The sequence below is a fragment of the Hesperophylax consimilis genome, chromosome 12 (genome assembly GCF_061612785.1).
Source record: "Hesperophylax consimilis isolate HC1 chromosome 12, BYU_Hcon_1.0, whole genome shotgun sequence".
Classification (NCBI taxonomy): Eukaryota; Metazoa; Arthropoda; class Insecta; order Trichoptera; family Limnephilidae; genus Hesperophylax; species Hesperophylax consimilis.
Genome location: NC_142847.1, coordinates 10,446,625 through 10,473,655, shown reverse-complemented (window position 1 = coordinate 10,473,655; position 27,031 = coordinate 10,446,625). Strand labels below are relative to the sequence as shown.

Below are 27,031 nucleotides of genomic sequence, written 5' to 3'. Positions count from 1 at the left end.
TTATTGAAGTTTATATTGATCTAATGGTGTGTTGCACGCCGAATATATACTCTCCAAGGTGCAGGGGATTTCTGAAAAATAAACGTGTAAAGATTTGTTTAAAGTAGGTACTTATGAACACATTTTAAAACAGATTTTTTTCTCTCCATACAAGAGTCAATGTAAAAATGTTGTCTTTCAGGATGGTGTTGTCTTTCAGGATGATGTGCAGAGAGTCTTTTCAAGGCAAGGAAGGTATACCCCTAGAACTTGACTAGACCCATGTTGTAGGAGGAAGGAAAAAATGTCGGAAAAACATTCCTCAAGAACGAACCGTAGAAATGACCCTCCCGTGCGAAAAATATTAAGCGATTGATCTTTTCAAGAAATCTTTAAAACTTCCATTGAAATAAATAATAAAATAAAAATCCTGCCTGACGTTGGGCATGACAACGAAATTAGGAGATAGATGGGTATTAAAATATTATTATGGAAATTTTGAAATGCACACATCATAAAAAGCAATAATTTACAACATAACGTCAACGATAGAAGCAATGTCGCCAGCAAAATGTTCTGCTGTAGATTCTAATGTTTTTATAATGGACTACACCATACATTAATGTAAAACCACCATGTCCAGATTTTCTATTTAATATCTGTACTATTATAACCACACTGAAATCACGACAACATTATGCCCAGGTGACGTACAAATGGCTGATTGACGGTAATTAGTAATTAGCAATTGTTTACCTATAGGGAACCAATCAGTAGCAGAAAGTCCACTATCGACTCGGGCAGAAGTAATGGCCTGCCTCAAAGCGGATACGATGCCAAATGCCATATTAAGTGGCGGCTCGCCGGTAGCTAGAAAATAAATAAAAATAAATTACACATCTCGTTATAAATAATAACACATCACTACACTTAATAGGACAAGAGAAGCAAACACTCTGATTTTAGGTCAATACGAAGTTTAACATATCGCTGTCTTTCACTCTCTCAGGATTCAGCCATATTCTGTCAGACTGTCGGGGTGTTTCAGCTTTGCAATCAAATCCAAATAAATTGAATATTTCTGAATGTATTTGAAAATTAAAAACTGTTTTTGAAAAGCGATAAAATACTCTATCATATTTTATTATTAGAAATAACCATATATTCATATTCCTTTCTCACAAATTTAAATTATGCTGTCTCAGTTAAAGTCACAAGGGGGAAATCCATAATTGGTTTTATTTTACTAAATAACACTTATGTACAAACTGATTAAGGCGATGCCATACGTAGTAATGCAAAATCATGTATTTTTGGTTTGAAAATTTGGTCGCCTAGAAATGTTTCAGATGCTTTAATTAAATACTGCGAGTAGAATACATCTTGGCCTTTGAAACAATCGAGTATTTTTTTTTATATAAGTCTTTTTATAAGCCCAGAAAAAAAATAATGTTTAAGGCCCATGAAAACTGTTTTAAATTTCAAAATCTCCTACTTACGAACCCATTTTCGGTTATGATATTATTGTATAATGTGGCAAATTAAGTTATTTATAAAATGATCGAAAAACAATTAAGTATTTATGCCTGAACATCCACAAAATAAAATAAAGGCACTTTTTGGCCATGTTTTTTTCTTGCATAAATCAAAACAGGCGGATGTTGTTAAGCGGGAATTTAAACCTTGTCGCCATCTACGTAAGGGTTGTTATTGATAGCGGCTCAATTTAAAATATTACACGACGTAGTGCATCGCCTTAAATGTAAACGAATAAATAAATAAAATAAATATATTTTTTCAAATATTACAATTTTGAATGCATCCAATAAAAAATGGCTCACTTTACGTTTTTTCAAACAAAAAATACTGATAACGAAAAAATGTATAAAAACACAAGTCGTGTTTTAGATAAATCAAATTTTTTTGTCGTTTGTTATAAAAAATAACGAAATTCTCATATTTATTTTTTTAAATTTCGGCCGGTACCTTTGGTTTCATAAAGTTACGCATTTTAATTCTTCTGTGGTTAACATCTACATTTGAATATAAAGCATGGCATTTTCTCTTGGATCATATTTCTCATCACAATAGTAAGGAAGACACAACTATTTCTGTGAGTCCTTATGTAATGTTGTTCCCAAAAGCGAATAAATTAATCTGAAGAGTTGATAATAAATCACTATTCTAATAGGACCAGGAACCCTAAAACGAAGCATTTAGTACTAGGCTAGCAAAATTGGCTTTATTCATGGGCATTTAACCAGTCAAGAGACAATGTCAGTGGCTTAAACCACATATATTTATCTCCATAAACACGTTGAGATAAAGGAGGTTTAATATTTGAACACCATTGAAAAATTAATTTAACTAGTTGAAATTTTATGTGAATGTCTTAGGAATGGTGCGGGTTAGAGATTAAATATTTTTACACAAAGCTTGTGAAGGTTTTTTGGCAGTTTCTGTAAAATAATTCGCTTGTTGGAGACACGGACATACGAGATACGTCTGATATTAATTTCTAATACTATAATCAATTATTGATTTTGGATAGGAACTTAAACGTCATGCCTCTAATTTTAGCCCTACATTTTCGGCGAGACCTTTCCCGAGGCGAGGGAATTCGAGTGCTACCTCTGTATTCTTGTATTGCGCAGTTGTTGCTTGCTTGTGTAACCGCGGCGGAAAGTGTTGGGCAGGCATAACAAAGCCAGTATCTCTTTATGAGAGACAGTGAAATGAAGTTATGAAGTTATCAAATACTCTATTATTCGCAATTGAGATTTATTTATTTTATTTATTTATTTTATTTATTTGCAAAAACAGTACAAAAACCAATACATTGCAAAAGCGGTAAACAAATTATTGAAGAAAATTTTATACATAAGTATACAGTTAAAACATATGCAAAAGCGGTAAACAAAATATGGAAAAAAAAAATTATACATAAGTATACAGTTAAAACAAATACAATATTTCGCGCTTAAAGTCGTTGTAGGACATATGGAAAATATCCAAGTTAGCTGGAAGGGAGTTAATTAACCTAGTGAGTCTTCCCAGGGGCATCACCATTGGTAAGTTAGTTCTGGACCTGGGAAGAATTAAAAGCCTGTGTTGGCGGCCTCTCGTGAAATTATCCGGGACATAAAGTCCTATTTTTGACAGAATGTCTGGAATTGATACTAAACCATTCAGAAGCTTGTAAGCCATCATCAATAATGCGACGTCCCGTCTGGAACTAAGGCTGCAGATATTCAGCATTCCCGAGATAAATGCTGTTGGAAACAGCCATGGGTAAAAACCAAACTCTCTCATATAGAGGTATCGTAAAAATTTATTTTGAATTTTCTCGACCATTAGTACATAGACAGTGTCCTCTGGCCCCCATACCTGAGATCCACTCTCGAGAATGCTACGCACTAAGCTAAAGTAAAGCAGCCTAATGACTGCAAGGTTTGTCAGTTCCTTTGAATTGTGTATGACAAAACCTAACATTCTTGTAGCTGATTTACAGATCTTTTCAATGTGAGCGTGAAATGTTAAGCGAGCGTCATACACAATTCCTAAGTCCTTATAAGTCGCCGTATGCTTTAGTGATGTATCTTTCATTTTGTAATTAAAATATACGATCTTTTGTGACCTCGTAAAACACATAACTGAGCATTTTTGGAAGTTGAAACCGAGTTTGCTGTCAATACTCCAGTCAATAATTGCATTTATATCTTCCTGGAGCTTTTTACAGTCTTCTAATGATCTTATTCTTAAGAACAGTTTAATATCATCTGCAAAAAGTAAAAAACGGACGAATTTGATTTTTCCCCGAATATTATTTATAAAAATTAGAAACAATAAGGGTCCTAAATTGGAACCCTGCGGCACACCAGAGTTTGTAGGATACGCGTTAGAGTTAAAACCACCATAGGAAACGAATTGTTCCCTTTCTTTTAAATAGTTAGCAAAGAGTTTAATTAAGTTTTCGGAAAAACCAATTTCTTCAAGCCTACTTAAGAGCACTAAGTGATCAACCTTATCGAAAGCTTTCGCAAAGTCATGGTATGACGTGTCAACTTGCTCATTATTATCGAGCGCTCTCGCCACGTAATCAGTATATGCCATCAAGTTTGTAGTGGTTGATCGGCCACGTCGAAATCCGTGTTGTTGTTCGATCAAGAATGGTTCAACCTTGGCATATACATATTTATGAATAATTATTTCGAATAACTTGGCAGGTGCGGAAAGAATTGCTATAGGACGGTAATTGGTTGCCTGACACTTGTCACCATCTTTATGTAGAGGGGTAACTTTTGACAGCTTCCACAGTTTAGGAAAAATTCCGTTTTTAATCGTAAGATTAAATATATGTAGAAGTGGATTAGACAGTGGTTCAGAACAACCCTTAATGACGAAGGGTGGAATGAAATCAGGGCCAAATGATGTTTTTGGTTTCAATTTTCTTATTGCTAAACTGAAATCCATGTTATTAACGTTTTCTATAGCTATGTTTTGAGCTTTTGTCAATCCAATCTGTCCTGGTACGTAAGAATCAAAATCAGCTATTTCTGGATTATAGACAGATTGGAAATATTTTGCGAAAGCTTCCGGTACGTCAGTTCCTTTGTAAGTACAATCATTCAGAATAATATGATTTAAGAGGCCTCTGTCATTTTTTTTGTCAGAAACATATTTCCAAAATGACTTAGGATCGTGTTTAACATTATTTTCTACCTCCACAATATATTTTTTGTGTGCTATTGAAATGCTATGTTTAATTTTTGTACGATAGGATTTGAATAACTCGTGTTCACTATCCAAACCTGATCGTTTCCACCGTCGATGGTATACAAGCTTCGTCTTTATGTCACCGATAATCTCACGCGAAAACCATCTAGGATAGTTTTCATTTCGCGGCGCTTTTTTTCTTAGAAAACATTTGTCAAAATACGCGTATAGGGTATCGTAGAAGTACTTAACTGCTTCGTCAACATCGGAGATCTCCAAGATAGCCAGCCAATTGTGGTCACGCAATTGGCTGTACAGCTTCTCAAAGTCTCCTTTGCGGAAATTCCAACCACGAAAGTTATTTTCTGAATGTAAACAACGACTTTTCAACGGTCTGTCATGATCAAGACTAATTTCTGACACAAGTGTCGGGTGATAATTATCTTCTTGAACAAGACAGAAATCGGATTTTTTTGTAAACATACTAAAGTTACTTAATACTAGATCCAAAGTACGATTACATGAGTTAAGTACTGTATTAAACTGCTTCAATTGAAAAAGTTCCATAACATATAAAAGCTCAGTGTTCACTGCACGTGGATTTTGTGAAGAATTAATGTTAAAATCACCAATCACTAAGATTTTTTTATCAACAAGGTAAGTTAAGTTACTAATTAAAGTTTCGAAAAAAGTCGTGTAAATATGCGTTTTTGAACTGGGTGGGATATAAACAGAACAAATAAATAAACATAAGCCTTGAATTGTGACTTTGACCCATAAATTTTCGTCTCCCGTTTCCAGATGGGAAAGTCGTTCGGCTCGCATGTTTTCTTCGTTTAGTAAAGCGAGCAGTAGTCCACCACCTCGTGTTTGTTGAGTGCTTCTGTCTTTTCGGAAAACTGTGTATCTGCTGTCGAAAATTTGCGCGTTAAATATCGAATCGTTTAGCCAAGACTCCGTAATCACGATGAATTTATGTTCTTGGTTAAGAACATTTTCTAGAAATTGATTCATCTTAGACCTGAGTCCTCGCACGTTCTGGTATAGTAGCAGTCATTTTGATTCGGTCGGCTTTTTCGCGTTTTCTTGACCTGAAATGCGTTTATTATAATATCTAAAATGACGGACAACCACTCCTCGGGGCCATAGTTCTTCTTTTAGTAGTAAATCTATGTTCTGCTCGTCGACTCCTATTTTAAAGGATGAGTATTCTTTAGAAAACGCCATAAACTTTTCAGCATTACAGCTGAGAGCTGTATTCGTTTTGACATGGGAAATGACTTCCTCCGTCGTCGTGTCGGGATCTAAGCGTGAAACGATAATAAATTTTTGTTTGGGTATTACTTTAATCTTACTCGAGTCATTGGTTCCTACGACTAAAATTTTGTTTTTATTGCGTAAGGCGGCACTGTATGATAACAATGGGCAGGAGGGCGGCTCGGTGCGGGGGGTTTGCTTGACGTTAACGCCGCTGCTCTCAGCCGGTGTAACCGACTCGGAGGCGGGGGCGGGCGCAGGGGAAACGGTAACTGGTTCACTGCTGTTTGCCAAACGAGGCTGGCTGACTGCAGGTGTGAGAGAGATGGTATCGATATTCTCACCTGAGTTTGAATTTTGGTTGATTTTTGTTTTCGATCGCGTTGTAATCAATAGAGAGATAATAATAATAAAACATGCAGGTTGTACCTTTTGATCGCAGAACACCAGCTGGGTTTGGAGCGTTTCGCCGAAATTGTATCCTCAAATCCAACGGAATATCCTTAATTCCTGGAGGTTTGTAGTTCCACGTCCTCGTTGTTAGTAGTTCTCCAGTTTTCTTGTCATAAACCAACTTTTCAGATGTGTAGTAGCCCATTCCCATGATATAAGCTCCTTCTACCTGTTGAAGAGATATCAAACCAATTTTTTCAGGAAATTTTTAGTTTCGAAACTGACCAAGTTTATTATCGCCATGGAGCAAACGTCGGTTCTCTTTCTTTCCACGTACTTCGAACAAGCAGTTTCATCGTACGATCGGAGAACGTTTTCATAGGAGTATCTCTAATTGCGTTGGTTATAAAATGTTACCTCAATACCAAGTGCCTTTGAACACCAAAAGTTTCAATTTCCTTTAAAACTGAACATCATTCAAAGACATTCATTTATAGAAAAAATATGTAGATATTAAGTAAAAAATCGTTATTACCTGTCCCACATCGATTTCCGGACTGAGACTTTCTCCGGTGTCTTCCAGTATATCAACCCTCAATATTTGGTGCTGTCCAGTTATCACATCAATCTCCACTTCCGCGATAGTGACACCATAGATCGAGTAATTGGTCAAACCATCCAGCTGAGTCGCCATGTGGTGCGCACTCAAATCCACCCCTGACAAGTACGCCTTCGCAACCAGCTCTTGCCAGGTTGGATTGGTCATGGTGTTTCTTATAGGTTCAAGTCGTTCCAGTAAATTCTGACAGGCTTTTATAGTGGCAAAGCAGCAGGTTTCACTGGTGATGCTTCCGCCGGATGCAACCGCGTTTGGAGTGACCAGGTTGTTGCTGGGCTTAACAGACACCATTTTGAGCGGAATTTTCAAAGTATGAGCGCAGACTTGAGCCACTTTAGTATTGATTCCTTGTCCCATCTCGATTCCGGCATGGCAAACTGCCACGGTGCCATCACCGTGGTACACCGCGATGAAAGAAGCGAAGTTACCAAAGTATTTTAACCCGTATTTCATGGGAGAAATGCTGATACCGCGTTTTCGCCAGCGGTGTTCGGAATTGTAGGTTTTAATGCTGGCTTGTCTCGCATCAAAATCTGCGGATTGTTTTTGGGTTTTGATCAGCTCGGGTAAGGGGTTGTTTTCGGCGGTCATATTGAGGAGTCTAATTTCAGTTGGATCTTTTCCGGTTTCTACAGCTATGTGGTCCATTATGCTTTCAATCATAGCAAAACCCTCAGTCGATCCTGTGAATTTAAGTTTATTAATTAACATAAGGTAAGAAGAGACTAGAATGAATGGATCAGTATTAAGTTTGATATAAAATGTAATCAGAATGATATAAAGTTGATCCACCTGGAGCACGGCACCAGGTGTTGGACGGGGTATCTGTTAACACGCTGTTGGACTGCACGTACCACGTCTTGTCCTCATAGCAGTTGACGAATGCCTCGACAGTTTCCAAAGGGGCGTCATTTTCGTTCAATGAACTGCCAATGTCTTCGTAAAATGTATTCTTTAGATATTGAATTTTTCCTTTTTTGTCGATACCAACCTGAAATAAATAAAAAAATGTTGCTATTCATTTACAAAAGAAGACATTTTTTTGGGTACAAAACATGGGCAAGTTATGTGGAAAGAATTTTAATTAAAGAACTCTAAAATCAATGCCAAGTGGGTGCATCATGGAAATTAAGTATAGGTAGACCTTGGAAAAGGTGGACTGACCGCGTGGAAGAAGATTGGAAGGGAAGAGGACTGGAGATGAATTGTTAGGAACTAGAGTTGGTGGAGAGCATTTGTGAAAGAGATTTAATTCTAGTGACTATTTAGGAACACACTCACTTCGTAGTCATTAGAGCATGGGTAGCGTTTGCCCACAGAGAGCATGTTGGTCTCAATGGGCATCACAAAGCGGACGGGCCGGTTTAGTTTGGTGGCCGCAACCGCGCAGGCTGTAGCTACCTGGGCGCTGCGGGATAGCTTGCTGCCGTAGCCGCCGCCCACGCGACGGACATGCAGGTTGACGCTGAAACAGATCACAAAAATTACTGCACTAGCTTGGATTATTGAAGTTTCCTGTGTATGTAAGTGAAATGTGCTCTTCATACCGCGAGAAGAAAGAATAACTAATAATAATATGCGTTTCCATTATTTCTTTTGAGTGCCGTGTTATTAAAAAAAGAATTGTTATAATTCAGATCATCTCGTTCTTCAACTAACCGGAAAGGCATATTTACACGTGTGCACTTGTTTACGCCTATTGAAGATAGTCTATGGGTATAAGTCCATGTCATGATTGTTCTACTTGCTTTAACAATAGATACATGCTTTTACCAAAGATTGAAAGAGAGTTCCATCAACGGTTCGATTATAAATTACAAGAAAAAACCCAATACCCCAAAACATACATATTACGTAAATCTAGTCGTACATAATTCAAATTTAATACCAACTAACCTGTTAAGGGGTACACCCAAGGCCACTGCAATGGCGAAATGGGTGAAGTCCATCCATTGGGTGGAAGCAAACACATCTATACCATCTTCAATGGGAATACAAACACAGGTCTGCGTCTCCATGGTGTAGTGGTACTGTCCATAAATATCCAATGAACCTTTGAGAACCTTATCGATGTCTGTACCCTTTTCCTTTGGTTCTACCGTTCTGTTTACAATGATTCTTTCCTTAGCCGATGGAGAGGCCAATACGTCTCTCACACCAAGAAAGGGAGTAGTTTTACCGGAGTTTTTGTAAGTGACCTTAACTTTTTCGGCTGCGAGTTTGGCAATTCTTTCTGTCTCAGCCACAACGATCGCTAAAGGCTGCCCGTAGAAAAGTATTTTGCTACTGGCGAGAATCTCTTCAATATTTGGCAAGAGTGGTGTGAAGGAGTTCAGTCCGGGTATGTCAGTGGCAGTCAACACGGCCACTACTCCTTTTATTGTCTACATAAAACAACAAGAATCTTTACGTAAATGAGTGTAAAATAAATTAAAACGTTTAATTATTGAAGAAAATAATATTAACTTCCCTCAGTGAAAATATGAAACAGACAAATACACAGAAAATAAAAAAATAACGGTCAGCTCTCCAACCCAGATCTAGTCTTACCGGGATCGGCGTTTCTTTCAATTTGGTAAAAATGACGGAATGTACATAATGAGATTATTATCATCTAATTAGTATGTACATTCCGTCATTTAAATAATCTCATTATGTACATTCCGTCATTTTTTATCAATCTCGTACTTTCCACTTTGATGCAGGAAAAAACCGGACGACGCTCTTGCACGGAATGATGCTTTGTAACTTTTCGCCCGGCCGCCAAGGGAAGGAAGGAGAGAAAGTTCTGGGAAGGAAAAAGGAATGAGGCGTTAGTATGAATCTGGGGGTCAGTGTGTCCAAGAGTGATGTATGGATCCATCCTTCCCACTGCTATGCAAGGCGTTGGGGTGGAGAGTCCGGCTAAAGAGTTCATAGAGTCTTCCCAATCCAGCCTCTCCCGATCCGGCCGGTTGGTGACATGGACAAAGACATGGACAAACCTCAGCCCATGAACTCGGCCACACCTGCTAACCACTTGGGGTGACCTAGGCAAAGGTGTACTCATACCCGCCTCCCAAATTATAAAACTTTTTTTACCATGAAAAATTTACTCCCTTCAATAAAAATTAATTTAGATATTTCTCATCTGCCAGGCGTCCTTTAACGGTTATTTTTGTTTAATTACTAATCTCCTCGACAATTATTTCCCATATTTTCATATTAGTTCCCACTGGGTTCGAGTCCTAGTGGTGACTGTTATTTTTTTTACATTTTCTGTATCTGCTTCATGTTTTCACTGAGAGTTGTGAAAACCTTCTTCAATAATTTCATATTACATTGAGCTTAGCTGTAAACTTTAAGTGGTGATATTGATTAATCAGGACGTCATTATTTTAAATGAACTCACCAATACTTCTGTTGAGTCAATTTTATCAATCTCTCCATCATGAACGTTTGATACTGCAAAGGCAGCGTATACTTCATTGGGCTGTGTTGGAAGGTCATTTGAGAACTTTGCTTCTCCGGAACATTGGGCTAATCCTTCCAGTTTCTTCACTGGCTGATTGACAGGCCATTTGCTCTCATCCGTATCATACTTCTGTTCTCCTTTTGACACTGGTCTGTCATATTTTAGTCCTCCTGATTTGAATTTGGCATTTATCATGGCGTCAGGACAAATGCTCAAAATGGTCTGTAAAGTAACATCTTTCGTTATTTAAATACCAGATATTGATGTAAATAGTAAATACCTATTCTTAAGTACAGAGAAAAAATACTAGTAAAAAATATTGCTAATTTATTAAGAATCTATTCAAATTATTCATAATCCGGTTAAAAACGGGATTGCAGTCCCTTAACGAATGAATTGATAGGTTTCCTAACAAACTTTTGGCAAAATACCAATGTATCGTAACGGTCTCAGAACACGTGTTCATACGAATCCTAAAATTTTTGAATTTCGTCATTATATATTATCAAGATGAACGCAGGCGCATGAACACGTTTTCCGATATTATTACGAATTTACTAAAAACTAATCTGGATACGGCCTGCAATCCCGTTTATAACCGGATTACCAATGATTTGAAGAGATTCTCAATAAATAAGCAATACTCATTTTTCTGCGTGTAAGCTGTAAAATCATCTATGGTCTTTTTAAATCTGACTAAACTGTTGGAAGGGTCTTCTGGAGATAGAAACATGAATCATGAATTAATGTAAAGATACTGTAAATTCCAAAATTTCACTACCCACTGAAATACTATAAAGCTAACAGGGTATCTAGCAGGATAGATCTATATGGGATTTATCGATAATGTCGACAACTTTTCGTCGTTCCCGAGCACGCCTGCAGATCGCTAACGTACAAACAACAATTAAAATCGAATAAATGAAGAAAACTTAGTCGTTGTGAACTGTTCTTTGCAGTCATGCTCGGAAATGATGACAACTTGATGATATTATCAATAAATCCTTTATCGATCGACCGTGCTAGATAACCAGGAGCATTGCACTGGATTGCATTGTGCGAATGTAGACTGTGGAATGTGAAGTACAAGCCATGGACCACATTGTTGAAGAAAGTCCATTCTATCAGTTCTCCGGGGCGCGATGCAAGATGCTAGTGAGAGAACAAAAATGATACATTAATGCATACCTTGTAGAAAAGTCCAACGGCTAATTTCTTCCTATATTCTGGCGGAGGTTCCGGGAGGGCCGCTTCAGGGAATATCTCATCACAGAGGCTCTGAACTGCCAGACTAAATACCTCGTTCATGAAGATGTTTTTACCAACGAGATATTTCTCAGTTTCTTTGGCGTGGATGAAGTCGGCGCTGACACCTCCGTACACAATATTGGCTCTCTGGATTAACTTATCGGCATCTATTTTGAAGAGGAAACCCGCGTTGATGATTGCGTGCGAATTTTGAGCTCGATGCATTATCTAAAAGAACACATTAAATATTATAGCTGATTGATGACAGACAAAATATATCCCGAAGTCTTACAATCTTTGTCGATGCATACACCTACCCCTACTTTTAGATCTACCCATCTAATATTATAGTTGTAATTATGTTACCTTATGACTATCGAAGATATAATCATCCGAAAGCGGAGGCATGTTGATACTGTGTATTATCTGTCCAGTCATGTCCATCTTTAAGTAATCTGGGAGGCTTGTTACCTTTTTATTTCCGTACTGGTCGACTGGAAAAAATGTTAAATATGTAAGTACGTTTGGAAGTCAAACAGTTGTTTATAAGATAATAATTACATTGTAAAATGAAAACATGAAATAATATTTAATTCGGGCGGCGGTACATAAGCCGGGAACCATTTATAGGATAACCGACACCTCTGCCATAGGTCACCCCAAGTGGTTCGTTACGTTTGGTGATTTAGCAGGAGTGTCCGAGTTCATTGGGTAAAGTGTGTTCAGGATGCGCTTCTCTTTGCCTCTCTTTCTCTCTCTCTCTCTCTCTACCCAGGTATCGGGAAAGGTTGGTTTGAGGAGACACTTTGACCTCTGCAACTGGTTTCTCTTGACCCATCGCCTTGCATCGCAGCGGGGGGGGGGATAAATCATTCGTCCGTCACTTCTGGACACACTCATCCCTAGGTTTCTACCCACCCCTCATATCTTTTTCCTCACCAGAGCTTCATCGCCTTCCTTTCCTTGAAAATACCCTACACACAGCATCCCTAATGATGACAGAGGCCCTGAGGAAAATTAATTTTCCTCAGTGCCTCCTATGTGGGGTTAATGTAAAAAAATAATAAACCAGTAAAGTTCCATTAATTATCTAGGCATGTAAGTGAAGGAGAGTAAAGGAACCGTGCAAACCGTCAAGAAGGGTATCTATAATTTTCGCACCACGTGATTCAGTCAATTAGACTTTATATGTTTTCAAGGTACAGTTGAAAATATGTACATCTCTTGGGGACGTACAGATAGTCACGCATATGTATTACGAAATTTACGATGTTTTGTAATTTTTTTGATGTTGGGGATACCAAATACTGAGAAAAAATCAAGTTGTAAAATTACATATAATATGTCATACCTAGAGCACAGTGAGTGTAGGCTGTGTGGTGAAAGGCTTTATGTTAAACATAGCGCTTGTGTGTTAATGTGAACAATTCACGGGTAGGAAAGAATTCGAAAGCATGCAAAGCATTGTATTTCTTTGTGGAAATAGTGATATACTGAAAACTGAGAGATTTTATGCAGTGCGTTGTCCCAGGCAAAGGTGGGGAGTACATGTGCAGGGTCGGTGTGAGGTAAGGCTGGACCTCCAATGAAAGGGGCCGTTGAAGGAGCCCTGGACAGGCACCTTACCATAGCGATGAGTTTCCGACCAGAATGGAACAAGGGAAAGAAGATGATTTGAGTTGAGTATTGTACTTTGAATGGAAAAATGTCTCACCACATGTTAGAGTTGCTCCAACAGTTTCCAACAGTAAAAAGACATCAGACTGGAACTCCGGGTGCTTGTGCTTGATACTTAAATTGCCACCCAATGAACCTATCTGAAAAAACACACATAATTTTGAATCATATTCCTCTTGTCCGTGGATTTCGGACTTTTATAAGCCTATAAAAGCTTCATCTATTTCTTCGTATGGTGAAGGAGAGTTGGTGAAGGTCATGGTGGGATGCTGACATTATTTAACCAGTCGACATCATTAATAAGAGTCACTTGGTGCATCACAGATGATACGCCTCCGGGAAACAAAGTCAAAATCAAAAGTGGACATTCGAAGTTGTGTTTTGTTGTTTGAGAATGTCTACATTCGTCAGGTGAGTATTGCAACTGAATCAGACCTTCATCATCAGTCCAAAGGGTTTCCTGAATGTGAAGCAGTTGGCCGGGAGATTTGCAAAGTGGGATGTTGCTATACATTTTCGTGTTCCCTGAGGATTGCTTGTATCTCGTCGTCTTATAGTGGTTGGTGGTGCTGTATTATAGAGGACAGGAATGAATATGCTAGATAATACTCACATTTCTGACAGGAATATGAGCCACCAGATCCAGATGGTCGTATACCTTCTTGGTGTACCTGAAGTAGATGTGTTCAATGGAGACCTTCAGGAAAAGCCTCATGACCTCTGCCAGGGTCATGTTGGATCCCAACACTAAGTCGGCCGCAAGGCGGAACTCTCGCAGCTCGCTAACCCCCGTGATGTCGATCATCACCTTGGGTGTCTGTTTCATGTGGTAAACACCTGCAAATTATACCTGCAGTTAGATGACAACCCAATGACGATAATCAATCAAACATATTAATTTCACTCGTCGGTGTGTGATATGAAATAATTGGCTGGCACGGACTAAAAATTAATGACCAGGAGCTAAGGTGTCGTAATTGGGACAGGGAGGTCTTAAAACTGTAATACTCGTACGTGTCTGCCTGCCTACTTGTTGAAAAAACTGCCGCGCGAACTTATAATCACAATTATTAACGTACTCATTGTAATTATGCCATTTATTTGATGTCTAAAACAATCCAAATCTAGGTAAAAAAATGATGTGCCATTCATGTGTAGGTTTTTGAGTTAATGGAATATCCTAAATCAACAAATAATCGCTTTTAGAAGCATTTTCATACTTCAAGCAGAGTACGTTGAATACTTACACTTTATTTACTGTTTTTTTATGTGAATACAATACACGAGTCCCAACTGCTCTAAGCGGTCTGGAGCCAGTGAGACTATGGCGTCTCTAATTGGGGTATGTTGTGAGGCTGAAGGAAGTGGAGAGGAGAAAAAGATGAGGAAGAGAAAGGTGGGGGAGTACTTGGCTATTCAGATCTAGTCATTAAACACGGCCAAAGCCATTTCAACCAACATTTCAAATCTGAATGGTGGTCTAACATCAATATACTGATGGATACTGAAAGTATCATTCACTTTGGAACGTGCCGCAAGTATACTATATATTATTTTTAATGAATGAATCATGAAATAACACAAATTCATCAAATAAAATTTATTTGCTAGTCGAGAACCCTTCGACCTCGGAGACCGTCAGCCGATTTGTGTGCGTGCATTTTATGTATGCGTTATTAGTTTCTCTGTGTTGTGAAAGACATTTTTCAAGAAAAAGCTGGTTTATGTAGTTAGTACTCAGTCGATTAATACGATGCAATTTTCATTTACCAAACTGATAACAGTAATAATAAGTACAGGGCCGACCCTATCGGGTGAAATTGGAGCAGAACTTCCATGGCGCCAAGGCGTTGATAATACTTAACACCTAACAGTCCAAACACCTTTGAGATAATTTTCAGTAAAAACGGCGCTACACAAAAATACAAATCATCCAAATATTATTGCTTGCAGTGATCACCTACCTAGGCGTCTACTGGTTTTGAAAAAGGGCGTCAAAATTTTACTCGTCCCAGGCGCCGTTTGGCTCAGGACCATCCCTGCCTGGCGCGAGTAAAATTTTAGCGCCCTTTGCCCTTTCAAACCAGTAGACTTCTGGGTTGGTGATTAATGAAATGAATAATATTGGATGGCTGCACAGACATAGGAATTAATAAATAAATAAGAAAAATAATTTCAAGGTAGATGAGTTAGGTATTGGGTATTATCGGCATCTTGGCGCCTTGGCAACTGCACAGGGCCGGCCCTGGATAAGTACCTACCTATACACGATTCACCTTGTATCCTGTTTACACAAAACATTGCCACACAAATTATTCCTACCAACGATAAATGGTATCGTTAGTATTCCTACCAACGATACAATTTGCATGAATAGAAGCATTTGATTAAAAGTGCAATCTGCAAATGTGTTGAAGCAATTTAAAACTTATTTTTTGCACTGCACTAATACTGTTTTCACAAAGCAGACTTTTGTTCAGATTTTCAGTCTAGATATTCATAAATTTGTATTCTAGTTCATTGCGACGTTTTTCAGCTAGCAGCTTCATAGAAATAAGACAAGACGCCATATTGTTCGTAGAAATCTCCAATATAAATTATTAGGAGCTGCTGGCCACCTCTTGAAGGCCCGCATTAGTAAATTCCTTCCAACAGCCCCCTCTTTTCCCGTCTTCACAACGTTGCCCAGCCGAGCGGTGATACTAAAGTTCCCCAACATATCCACGTTCAGACGTTTTTAAGACGAAGCTACAAGCCAAAAATGTGTATTTTCTTGGTATGCCTTATATCGTCCCGAATATAAGTAAAAGGCATTAAAATCGCTTGGCAAATGGGTAAAGAAACGCTCTATTTCAACCACAAAAGCAGTTTTCATTTATTTTGTAAATAATTTTATAAGAAAGCAAAAAAGTTAATCAAGGGAAGCTGTCACAGATAATCACTATTATATTGTATTTTTTAAAAGTTATTTCTTCTTTACTTTCATACATTTCTATTGAAAAAAAATTTTTTTTAGTAGTTTACATAATATTTTTTTATTGAGTAATTCAAACTTTTATTTGTATTCTACTAAAAGGAAACTATAGGAAAACCTTCAATTTATCTGAAGCGTATATTTTGGTATTCATAATATAAACCGATCCGTTATAAAGATTAATCGAAAATAGTGATTTAGCATTAAGCTTCGCCTTAAATGAACAGCAGTTTTAGCACACAATTTCCAACTGCCCGGTGTAATTATGGCATCCGAGATAGTTTATGAATTATAGCTTCAGATGAACATGAATGATGATATATTACGAGACCGATCACTCACCACGAAGCAGCACACAACACAATATAGTTAGTTCAAGAACAACAAAATCACAATCGAATTTCAAAATTTGAAATATAAGCGAAAAATGGTTTGACTTTTGGATCACGAAACACGCCCATATCGCATTTCTTGTTGTGAGACTAAAGGGAGAGAGGATTACGAAGGTTGGAAAGTAAATAAGTAATGTAACAAGATAAATACCTTGAGCTGTATTTCCCACAACGAGCATGTAAGAATCCATCCCTTCCTTATCAAAAACATTCAAAATGTCTTGAATTTTGTAGACTTTATACCATTTTGTATCGTTTTCTTTCTTTAGCTCTAAAACACTATGTTCTTTGAAGATTTCTGCATCTATCAAGCAAAATCCATCTTCTGAATAGTCATCGCAAGTTTTGGTGCAAGTCTCTCCCGTCTTTCTGCAGAGGCTGAGTGATGAAAGGTCTTCGATGTCTTGGATTTTGGCTCTGATCTTTGGATCAGCATCCTTGGCAAAGGACTTGAAAGCATCACAGATAGGGCGGTATCCTGTACACCTGCAGATATTGCCAGCGAAAGAGTTTTCAACTTCTTTCATGGTCATGCTGGGGTTGGCCTCTTGCAAACTGAAACAAATGGGGTAAGAAAAATCATAGTAAAAAATTCTTAACTTTTACTAGATACTTCTTTAGAAACATCCGAAATACTCACACAGTAGACGACATTAAAACATATATTATAGTTTGTGTTAATCACAAATAGAGTAAAGGATAACAGGATAGGGATCTGTCTTGAGCACACACGTGACCGGCTTTACATTGCCCAAAAAGGAGTACTTAAGACGATTCATAAAAGTTTAGGTTAGAACACCGACAGATGAAATATTAAAAATGTTTTAAATGTACGAAATGATTGATGATTTAAAAAAAAATTAAACTTTTAAGAGATATCTGAATACTCTACTGCCAAACATATATACTCAAATATATATGTGCTGAAATATATTTCTTCTTCAACTCTCAAAAAAAGTCATATTCACGGTGTACAGGATTATGTATGACGAATATAACCGAAAATTTAATATAAAATAAGTACTATATAAATTGATGAATGATTTATGATAAAAATTGCTACACATTAAAGCCTTAGACACATTTTGCTATATTATGCGCGCATGATTTGGGCGTGGCATGTAGGTACGTTTTATATGTTGAGGTGACACATTACGCTATAATTTTCCTCAGGAGAGGTGGTCAGATCAATTAGGGGACTGCCGCGGAATATCATTTCATTGTATGGGATCTGTCACTTTGACAGATTACGCCGCTCCGTAGATTATACTGACCCTTTCTCCTGCCGTAGGTAGGAGAGGGGATAACATAATTTTAAAATATAGCTTGGCATATTTGGATAACAGATAACAGCGCATATTGTTATAAGACATCATCTTTTCAGGGGTCGAAATATACAAAACGATACGTAGAATAGATAATTGTTACATATAACAATTTAATTTAGATTAGACTGTATCTTTGGTGCATCATCAACTCTTTATTTATTAATATTCAAAAGTGTCAAGTCATTCATTATTTTTTCTAATCAAGAGTAGAAATAATTTATGAATACTCTTTAGATAAAGTAAAATTAACGCTAGTTGCTCAAATCTGGGACTTGGTTGTTATATTTACAGCACAAATTTCTTAGATTTATTATCTTTGAGCTGAATATTCCAATTCAATACATAAACTATATGCATCTGATGAAACAACTCAATTTAATTAAGATGGCAGATAGGCTGATTATTTCTGACCTTGTTCCATTAAGTAAAATTATTAAATATTGTATTGACAGCCCTGATATTCTCGCCAAAATAAAATTATATTTACCTACTAGAAATACAAGACAGAGTGCTACCTTTTTCTGTGACAATTTTAAAACAGATTATCAAGCTCGTTACACATATTAATCGGCTGTATAATTTTGGTAATACATTTTGAAATGTGTTAGACATGCTTAAAGATCCCGTATTAGAAATGAAAATAAATCTTCATAATTACTTTTCCGAATTGTACGAGTTAACCTGTCCGTTGTGAATATATATTTTCCTGTTTCTTTATTTTGTATTTATATATATTCCAAAATTATTTTTTAAAATACTTTTATATTTTTTCATAATTTACACTATTGAATTAAATTGGTTAATCTTATTTCTTATTTTAAAGAAGTAAGTTGTCAACATTATTTCAAATGTACTAAACTTAAACGTGACGTAACTTTATTCATTTTATAAATCAATTCCATGTAGTTGGTTTAACATTGTTACAATGTACAACAAATACGTAGTTAACACAACTGTATTACTTACATTTATCTAATAATTATAAGCAATAATTAGTCGCCTGAAATATCAATACAAATTGAAAATATCTCCTTTATGCTATGAATAAAACCTTGTCTTATAAACATTAGTTTATCATTAAAAAAAGTAATAATTTTGACAATTCAAAAATATTTCACCAACAAATGAAGATATATAATGTCTCGACGCCATCTAGTGAGAAATTTAGCACTAACAAAGCCTTTCCTACAAAAATAAAGTTGGTTGTTTACATATAAATAGTAGTTGTTTACAATAAGCCGACATAGCTCAGTGCTTTCAGAGCACCTGACCGGACATCAGAAGGCGCGGGTTCAATTCCAGTTGGCGGCATTTATTTTTACTCGGGAGATATTTTCAATTTGTATTGATATTTCAGGCGACTTATTTTTGCTTATAATTATTTGTTATCCTTTATACTATGCATTAAACCTTTTCTTATAAACATTAGTAAATAAATTTAAAACACTTGGAACTTATAGCATAATCTGTCACCTTCTTAAAACGTCGTTTAGAAACTGTTTAATTTTTGTACCAATAAAAAGGGAAGGACTGGCCCAACCAGTCAGTGTGGGTGGTTTATTTGTGCAGTCAGTTATCCGACCCCAAGGTACCCGCGAGAGAAAACCGGCATTTTGCAGTCAACGTCACTGGCGTAGGTGTCCAGTACACACGGTAATTAAAACGTATTGTGCGTGTTAATTTTCCATGTCATGGTTTTTTATTGCATGCTTGCGTGGCCGATTTAGCATGTCATTATTTACTAATATAATGCTTAAACATTAACGTGATAATTATCCATTAGAGAAATTGTTACATGTTCTTTGACGATAACCATCGTTTTATTAATTAATTCTAAATGCAAGCTTATTATAATTTCGACAGCTCTCAAAGCAGTGCGAGATGAGTCCAGGGATGAACGTTAAAGAAAATGTAGGTACATATTTGATCGGGCCAATTGACGGTGAGGTAATGCACCCCAAAACTGAGGAAACGTCCAATGAAGATTAAGCATTAAATCATTAGTCTATCAGCCGTTAAATGGGTTTTTTACTTTTTTAAATTTATATTATGGTAGCTACATTCGATTAACTATCCATTTTTAGTAGAAGATTTCTTATTTTCACATTTTTTTGCAGAAAGACAAACGGTCTCTGTGGTCAACGAGTAAGGCGCGGGTAGGGAAAAGGTCGCCGGTTCAAATCCCGGCGTGCGTAAGTAAATTTAATTTGATTAATTTGTGTTATTTCACAATTTATCAATTAAAAATAATATACACTATACTTGCGGCACATTCCAGAAAGCAAGATACTCTCAGTATCGCCCTGGTGTAAGACCACCATTCAGATTTGAAACGTTACGTGAAATGGCTTTTGCCGTGTTTGGTGAATAGTTCTAAATAGCCAGATACTCTCTCGCCTTCCTTCCATCTTCCCCATCATCCTCCCCTCTCCACTACATTCAGCCTCACAACATACCAACAGACGGTTTTGAGCAGTTGGGACTTTTATGCGTAATTCAAAAAAAAAAAACATTTCCGGGTTACGAATAACCTGACAATATTTGAACATCCTTCTACCTTAGTAAAGCTCTAAACTGTTAAATTAGCTACAAAGAAAACTTAAATGTTTTATAAATTATTTTTAAATCACTTTTGTAATCAAATATCAACCCAAAATATTGCTTTAAAACTAAGGATGAACACCAGAATGCTAATGTAAATCTGTTTTGTAAACAAATATCAACCCAAAATGTTGTCAAAACTAAGGATGAACACTAGAATGCTAACATTCTAAAATGCAGCTACTCCACGTCCGCCATAGACATAATATTTTCATATTTTCCGCACTCTGTTTACAAACTGTTATGATGCAGTTGCGTAAAAGTGCTTGATTGACACACTGCTAATCAAGTACTTATTTATTTTTCCTTTCGCGTAATTGTGTATGGTTTTTTTTGAGCGAGCAACCCTCTTGACGGCGGGAGGAAATAAAACAAGTACATTTTTCAAAACACGCGGTTTAAAACCAACGAACTTTTACGAATACCTAAAACAAACACAGTATTTGGAAAACGAAATTTCAAATATATTGCGACTAAAACATAAAATAATCTACAAAACAAGACAGTGAAAAAATCTGAACAAATTTAAAATCTTGGCAAAACACTGGATCATCAACAAAGGTCGTGCAACAATTAGTCAACTCACACAAATCTAAATTAAAAGTTCTCCAATAAGTTCCCATTATTGTCACAAAATACCAATATCAAAAGTGAATTACATGAATTTAGAAAAAAAAATGTCGAATTACTTATTGTTAAAATAAAATAGTTGTAAACTAGCCTAGGTAGTTTTAGTTAGAACGTTGGGAGAGTTGGAGGTAAAATAGCGGAACCTATTTTTAGCTTCATGTCTCATCTAAATATAATACATCAATATGTACAGCGAAGTTTTTCTAAATTGGTTGGATGACTTGTTCACTTGCAAACCGCCGCATTCCTTCAGGATTCTATATAATATAACGTTAGGATTCAAGCGTAATAATGCAGGAGAATATAAGACTGATATACCTAGTTGATTTTGACTCGAATTTGAAGGGATTTTTCTGACCTGTACATGCTCATGACCCATCCTGGACTGCAGTACCCGCACTGGGTGCCATTGAAGGAAGCCAGGCGACTCTGTATAGGATGGAAGGCTTTCTTGTTCCCGATGCCTTCCACTGTGGTGATCTCCCAGCCGTGGCAAGACAAGATAGACACTAGGCACTGGAACAATAATATCATGTCATCGTCATCATTTTCTTCTTCTTTTTCTAGTAAGGTTGGAGACACACCATTTTAACAGAACGCCTTCAGGCATCCCCGTTCTTCTAAGCCCGCTCTCTTCTTGTAGGAATAACCACTGAACCTGTTTCTCCAAATATAACACATTTAATATTTTCAATCAATAGCAACTTGCATTTGTAACCGGTCAAAATCAAATCAAAGATAATAGAATACAAATCAACTGAATTGTATTCTATTATCTTTGGATACAATACTCGTAGAACGCAGTGCTACAATAAATACATTATTGTCAAAAATATTAATTTAGGTTGTGTGTCTGCGATTGTAACTCTGGTTCAATCAACTCGGTTTTGTTTTGAATTTAAATAACATTTTTAAAATTGGAACTGCATGTAGATTTCACACAAGCGATAAAATAGCTACGTATAATCAAATTTTCAACCGACAATCATTTTAATCGTCATTTTCAAAATCGGAACTGATGTGTCAAGAATTCAGACATGCAATAAATTACCTGCCTATAATTTTTTTTACAAGAAATTAGAGTAGTTTGAGAAGAACTTTTAGAGAAGTTTATCAGGTAAAGGTCAAGTCAGGTTTTTGTGATTTTCAGGGGTCTGCGATTTTTAGCCAGTTTGCAATTATCAATTCTTTGCGCTAGTATAGTTAATATTTTGCAATAATAGGTGCCAATTAATATTCTACATTAGTACCTATTGATAAGTCGAATTTACATGCATTGCAATCGATTCATTAGCAACCAGGGATATGCTAAAGTGAGTGCCATATTGCACCTACGTTCATAACAATACTGCCACAAAATATCTGCGCACGTAAAGCTGGACATACACGACAGAGCCAACGAGTCAAATGACTCCGCGCCGAGCCAAATAAAAAATCGTGAAATCGTGACGGATCGGCGTGGCTCGGCAGACTCGGCTGATCGACGCGCCGATGACTTACCGGCTCTGTCATATATGTGTGACCATCGAGCATTTCGCCTGCATCACCTCCTGAGCCTGAGCCCAACGCGACGCTCTAAACCTTCGCAAACAGTCTCCACCCACCCTAGGGCTGGGCGTGCGTAGTGAACTCTTCACCGCCCTCGTCAGCCGCCCCGCACCGACTAGCATCCCCTGGTCACGACCCCTCTTACAATAAGCTTTCTTTCGGATGAACCACCATCAGTATTTTCTGCCGTTTAGAGACTGTCCTCATGAGTTATCCAATTGTCAGAAATATATGAAACTAAATCTATCCATGTACCTATTAATTTTTATTTTACACTGGTTGCATTTTTGATTGCAAATTTGCTAATCTGATTTTCTATTTTAAGTGTGTAATTTCACATGTGAACTCATGCGTTACCATTTGTAATTTTACTTATAAATCAATATCAATTACTTGATCTACCATTGTAACTACAACAAATTGTTAACACAGCTGTTTTAGATATATTAATTTCGCGTAAAAAAAGCCCACGGGCGTAAATAAATATAACGAAGACCCTCTGTAGCGGCCGTTGGGCTGCCTGGCTTCGTTCTTTGTATTAATCAACAGTTTGAGATTGATGGCATTTTGCATACTTGACTTTCACAATAAGTGGAAGAGCACTAACGGCCTACTTTTTGAAATATCATCCCCATACGCTTTCCCCACCTCTAAAAGCAGATTTTTGGATACCTTTTGAAGAAAATTTGCCTTTGAAAACAAGAGGAATATTACTGTGTACAACTTGTTTCGAAAACCTCTGCGTGAAACCCGGACAACGCCGGGACTTCAGCTGGTATTGTATAAAAAGAGTGTCCATTTTTAGTTTATTTTTAATACAAATTAGGATAACATATATTTTTATACAGATAACGCTTTTAAGCAGGACCAATTATTGGAATTATTGTTCAATTCTACACTCCGCGGAGTCCCTCAAGGATCCGTAATGGGACCATTACTATTCCAGAAACATTATCGACGTCCGTCATCTAGACTTAAATGAGAGAATATACATAGAGCGATGTGTCTGGACTAGAATCTACTAACCGAGTTGACGGAGAAGACCTCGGCCTCCTTGGTGACGGGGTGGGTGACCTTCACGGAGACCACACATGTCCCGCAGCCCCCCTCCTGGCACATGGCCTTGGTGCCACGCAGGTTCACAGTGTTCCTCAGGTAACTGTTGAGGGACGTGTCTGCCTCGATGGAAGAAACTAGAAGGTAAAATAAACTCAATCAACATTGGATCCATATGAAACGTGGGGCCGTTTTTGTGGAAAAAACACTTCAAGATATGATATTATTTAAAATAATCACTAAAAAATACGGTATATGTTCTGCTCATATATTCAAATAATTGTTTGTGGTCTGCTCAAAACTCATATTGAAAACTTGTTACCATCTTTTTTTTAAAGTACTCAATTACCAATATATAATAATTAAATATTTTATTTTATCTGGTTTTACGCCACGCTCGAATTTTACACAAAACCTTTTTACATATAAACAATATTTGAACAACAGTTGTGAAATAACTTCGTCGATTCGTCAATCAATCGACAGCTATGAAATTGTATGCGCAATTATGTTGATTAAATTAAGCATTGTAAGTAATATGACTCAATATTGTGTATTGTCTGTATACTCGTAATAAACTAGCAGGTCATTTAAAATATTAATCACTTAAAAGTATGCAGTTTAAAAGTCAGAAGATAATGTAATATTATTTTATGATAGTGGCCGAGACTCAATATTTAATGGGATTGGATGAAAAATCTTCCGCAATGGAAGCAATCTTCTCAACAAGCTCTTAATGCGTTCTTGACCGTTCACAGTTTATTGACTAAATATTGTACCCTAATAAATAACATTTATTATAATATTGAATTACAATTTTAACATTAGTGGTTGATATAGCCAATAACTAAAAACTTTAACTCCATACAAGCCATTGAACTGTTTTACATATCTCTAGTTAGAAGCATAATTGAATACAACTCAGTAGTTTGGTCTCCCTCTTACAAAATTCACATTAATAACATGCAAAAAAAAATCTAAGTTTTATAAATTTAAAATTAAATATACCACCAGAAGACTTTTCACATTTTCATAAGACAATATCATTTCTTATTAAATACTCTAAACATACACACATTGCAAGACAGGCGTAAAATAAACGACTTAACTCTTTTATTCAAGATTCTAAACTCTAAATTCGACTGTTGCGAACTTCTGCAACCCATAAACTTACGAATACCTACAATAACAACACGACAAAATACACTATTCCACTGCAACACACTCCCTAAACTCCCCAATACAACGGTTTCACACTATGGGAAACCAGTACTTAGGTGATGTCGATATATTTAATATTAACTTTGCGAATTTCGTGGATTACGTAAAAGACTTATTTCAACACTATTCCTAAATGGAAGTTATATTTCTGTAAACCAGTCAAATCGCTGTATTTTGTAATTTATGTTCTTGGCTTTTTTAATTTTGTTTCTTGCATATTTTATTTTTTAATGTAATTTTATTTTTATTATTTCTTTCTTATGTTTAAAAACTGTCATTAAAATTGTACCACCTACATGTAAAAGCCCTCTGGGCGTTAAATAAATAAACAACAAAAAAAATAATCGCCCTGGTGAAAAATAATCGCCCTGGTGGCTTCAACTTTAACTTCCCAATCTTCAGCATCTCATCTCATTTTTCTCCCCACTCCCTATAAAAAAAAAAGATTTTTCTTTGTTTGTTCCGTATGCCTTCCTATACCATTTATCCGATTGCGATGAAAATTTCAAAGTTTGTTGAAAATTAGGGCCAGAAGTATTTAAAGGGTAGCTTGGTTGGTACAAGATATCGGGGACGCCTGAGAAAGACATTACCTCTGCACTGGAATGAAATACGAATTCGAATAAGTCAATATAATTTAGTTTTGTCACCGGGAACAATGTGAATTTCATGATACTATCTGAAGTGAATGGTAGAAAAAGTTGGGGACTCAAATAATTATGTGTGGTAAAATAAGGCATAAGAGATGAATGAAGAGAGTGTGTTGGGATAATGTATGACGTGGAAGTGAACGGTAGAAGAAATCGAGGGCGCCCAAGGAAATTCTGGCACCATTAGGTGAAGAAAATACTTTTTACAACCTCAAAACTTGACCCCAGATCAGATTGTAGGTCCCCGAGCAAAGTCAGATAGACTTGCATATACTCGTATATACATCTTTTCTTTGTTTGTCTTTCTTACACGTCGGAACGGATCAACCGATCGACATATTTTTTTTTCATACAGATGGTTGGATGACTGGGAAGTGACATAAATCACTTTTCATTGCGGGAAAACATTTCATTCCTGTGGGAAAATTCTTTGCACAGTATTTTCTTATATCTTGTGAGGCTGGAGGTAGTGGAGAGGGAAAGGAAATGGGGAACATGTAAGGAAGGTGAGAGAGTCCCTGACTATTTAGATCTGATCAACCAACACGGTTAAAGCCATTTCAAGCAACGTTTCAATTCTTAATGGTGGTCTTACAACAGGGTGATACTGAGAGTATCTTCCATTCTGGAACGAGCTGCAAACATTCAATATTTTATTTTAAATGAGTAATATTTGAAAGAACACAAATAAAATTTGCTTATTTGGAGAGTTTGGAAAAATATACACAAAAACCCACAGAGTATGCAGACAATATTTTACATTTTACATTTTCCTAAATATAAGAAACATATATAAAATAAAACAATCGAAAACAACATATTTTGCACACTGCCAATCAATAATAGAATATGGAATAATTGCTTGGGGAGGAGCAACAAACGCAGCTATCACTCAAATAGAAATCGCACAGAAAACGATATTAAAGGTAATACTCAAAAAACATAAACTAACCGACACAGACCAAATATTTAAAAGCTGTGACGTACTTGATATACGCCAATTATATGTTGAAACACTACTAAACTACATTTTCGACCAAAAAAACAAACCCCAACAAACACAAAATATCACTAATAGACCGGTCAGACAAGCGTACAAAGAAAACATAAAAACACTACCTTTGGACAAAGACACCATAAATACCACGCTATTAAAGCATTCAACAGTCTTCCACTTGAAACAAAAATTGAGGAAAATAAAAATAAGTTCAAACACAAAATAAAAAATGAATTAAAGAACAAAAAGACAATATTACCAAAATTCTATAACATAAAAGAATAAAACATA

At 36.5% G+C, this 27,031-nt stretch overlaps 1 protein-coding gene across 1 annotated transcript; it reads right to left on the bottom strand.

Annotated features, from left to right (window-relative positions):
• Positions 1-23,935, bottom strand: LOC149419112 (uncharacterized). The gene is made up of 15 exons (XM_089637928.1): positions 23,843-23,935; positions 21,627-21,784; positions 16,861-17,264; positions 13,957-14,180; positions 13,384-13,483; positions 12,033-12,160; positions 11,607-11,894; positions 10,356-10,640; positions 8,861-9,348; positions 8,246-8,429; positions 7,757-7,955; positions 6,881-7,647; positions 6,382-6,574; positions 736-849; positions 1-71 (listed from the first exon to the last, which is right to left on the bottom strand). The coding sequence occupies exons 1-15, from the start codon at positions 23,933-23,935 to the stop codon at positions 1-3; spliced, it is 3,696 nt and encodes a 1,231-aa protein (XP_089494054.1).
• Positions 23,936-27,031: the final 3,096 nt, after the last annotated feature.

What these genes read in the sequence shown, in the direction of transcription:
- LOC149419112 (XM_089637928.1), bottom strand. Translation starts at nt 23,935, where the DNA reads ATGTGCCAGGAGGGGGGCTGCGGGACATGTGTGGTCTCCGTGAAGGTC. An exon ending in CATGCTCTAATGACTACGAA is followed by an intron (nt 7,956 to 8,245) that starts GTGAGTGTGTTC and finishes TATTTATTTCAG; the next exon opens with GTTGGTATCGACAAAAAAGG. An exon ending in CGGAAATCGATGTGGGACAG is followed by an intron (nt 6,575 to 6,880) that starts GTAATAACGATT and finishes TCTCTTCAACAG; the next exon opens with GTAGAAGGAGCTTATATCAT.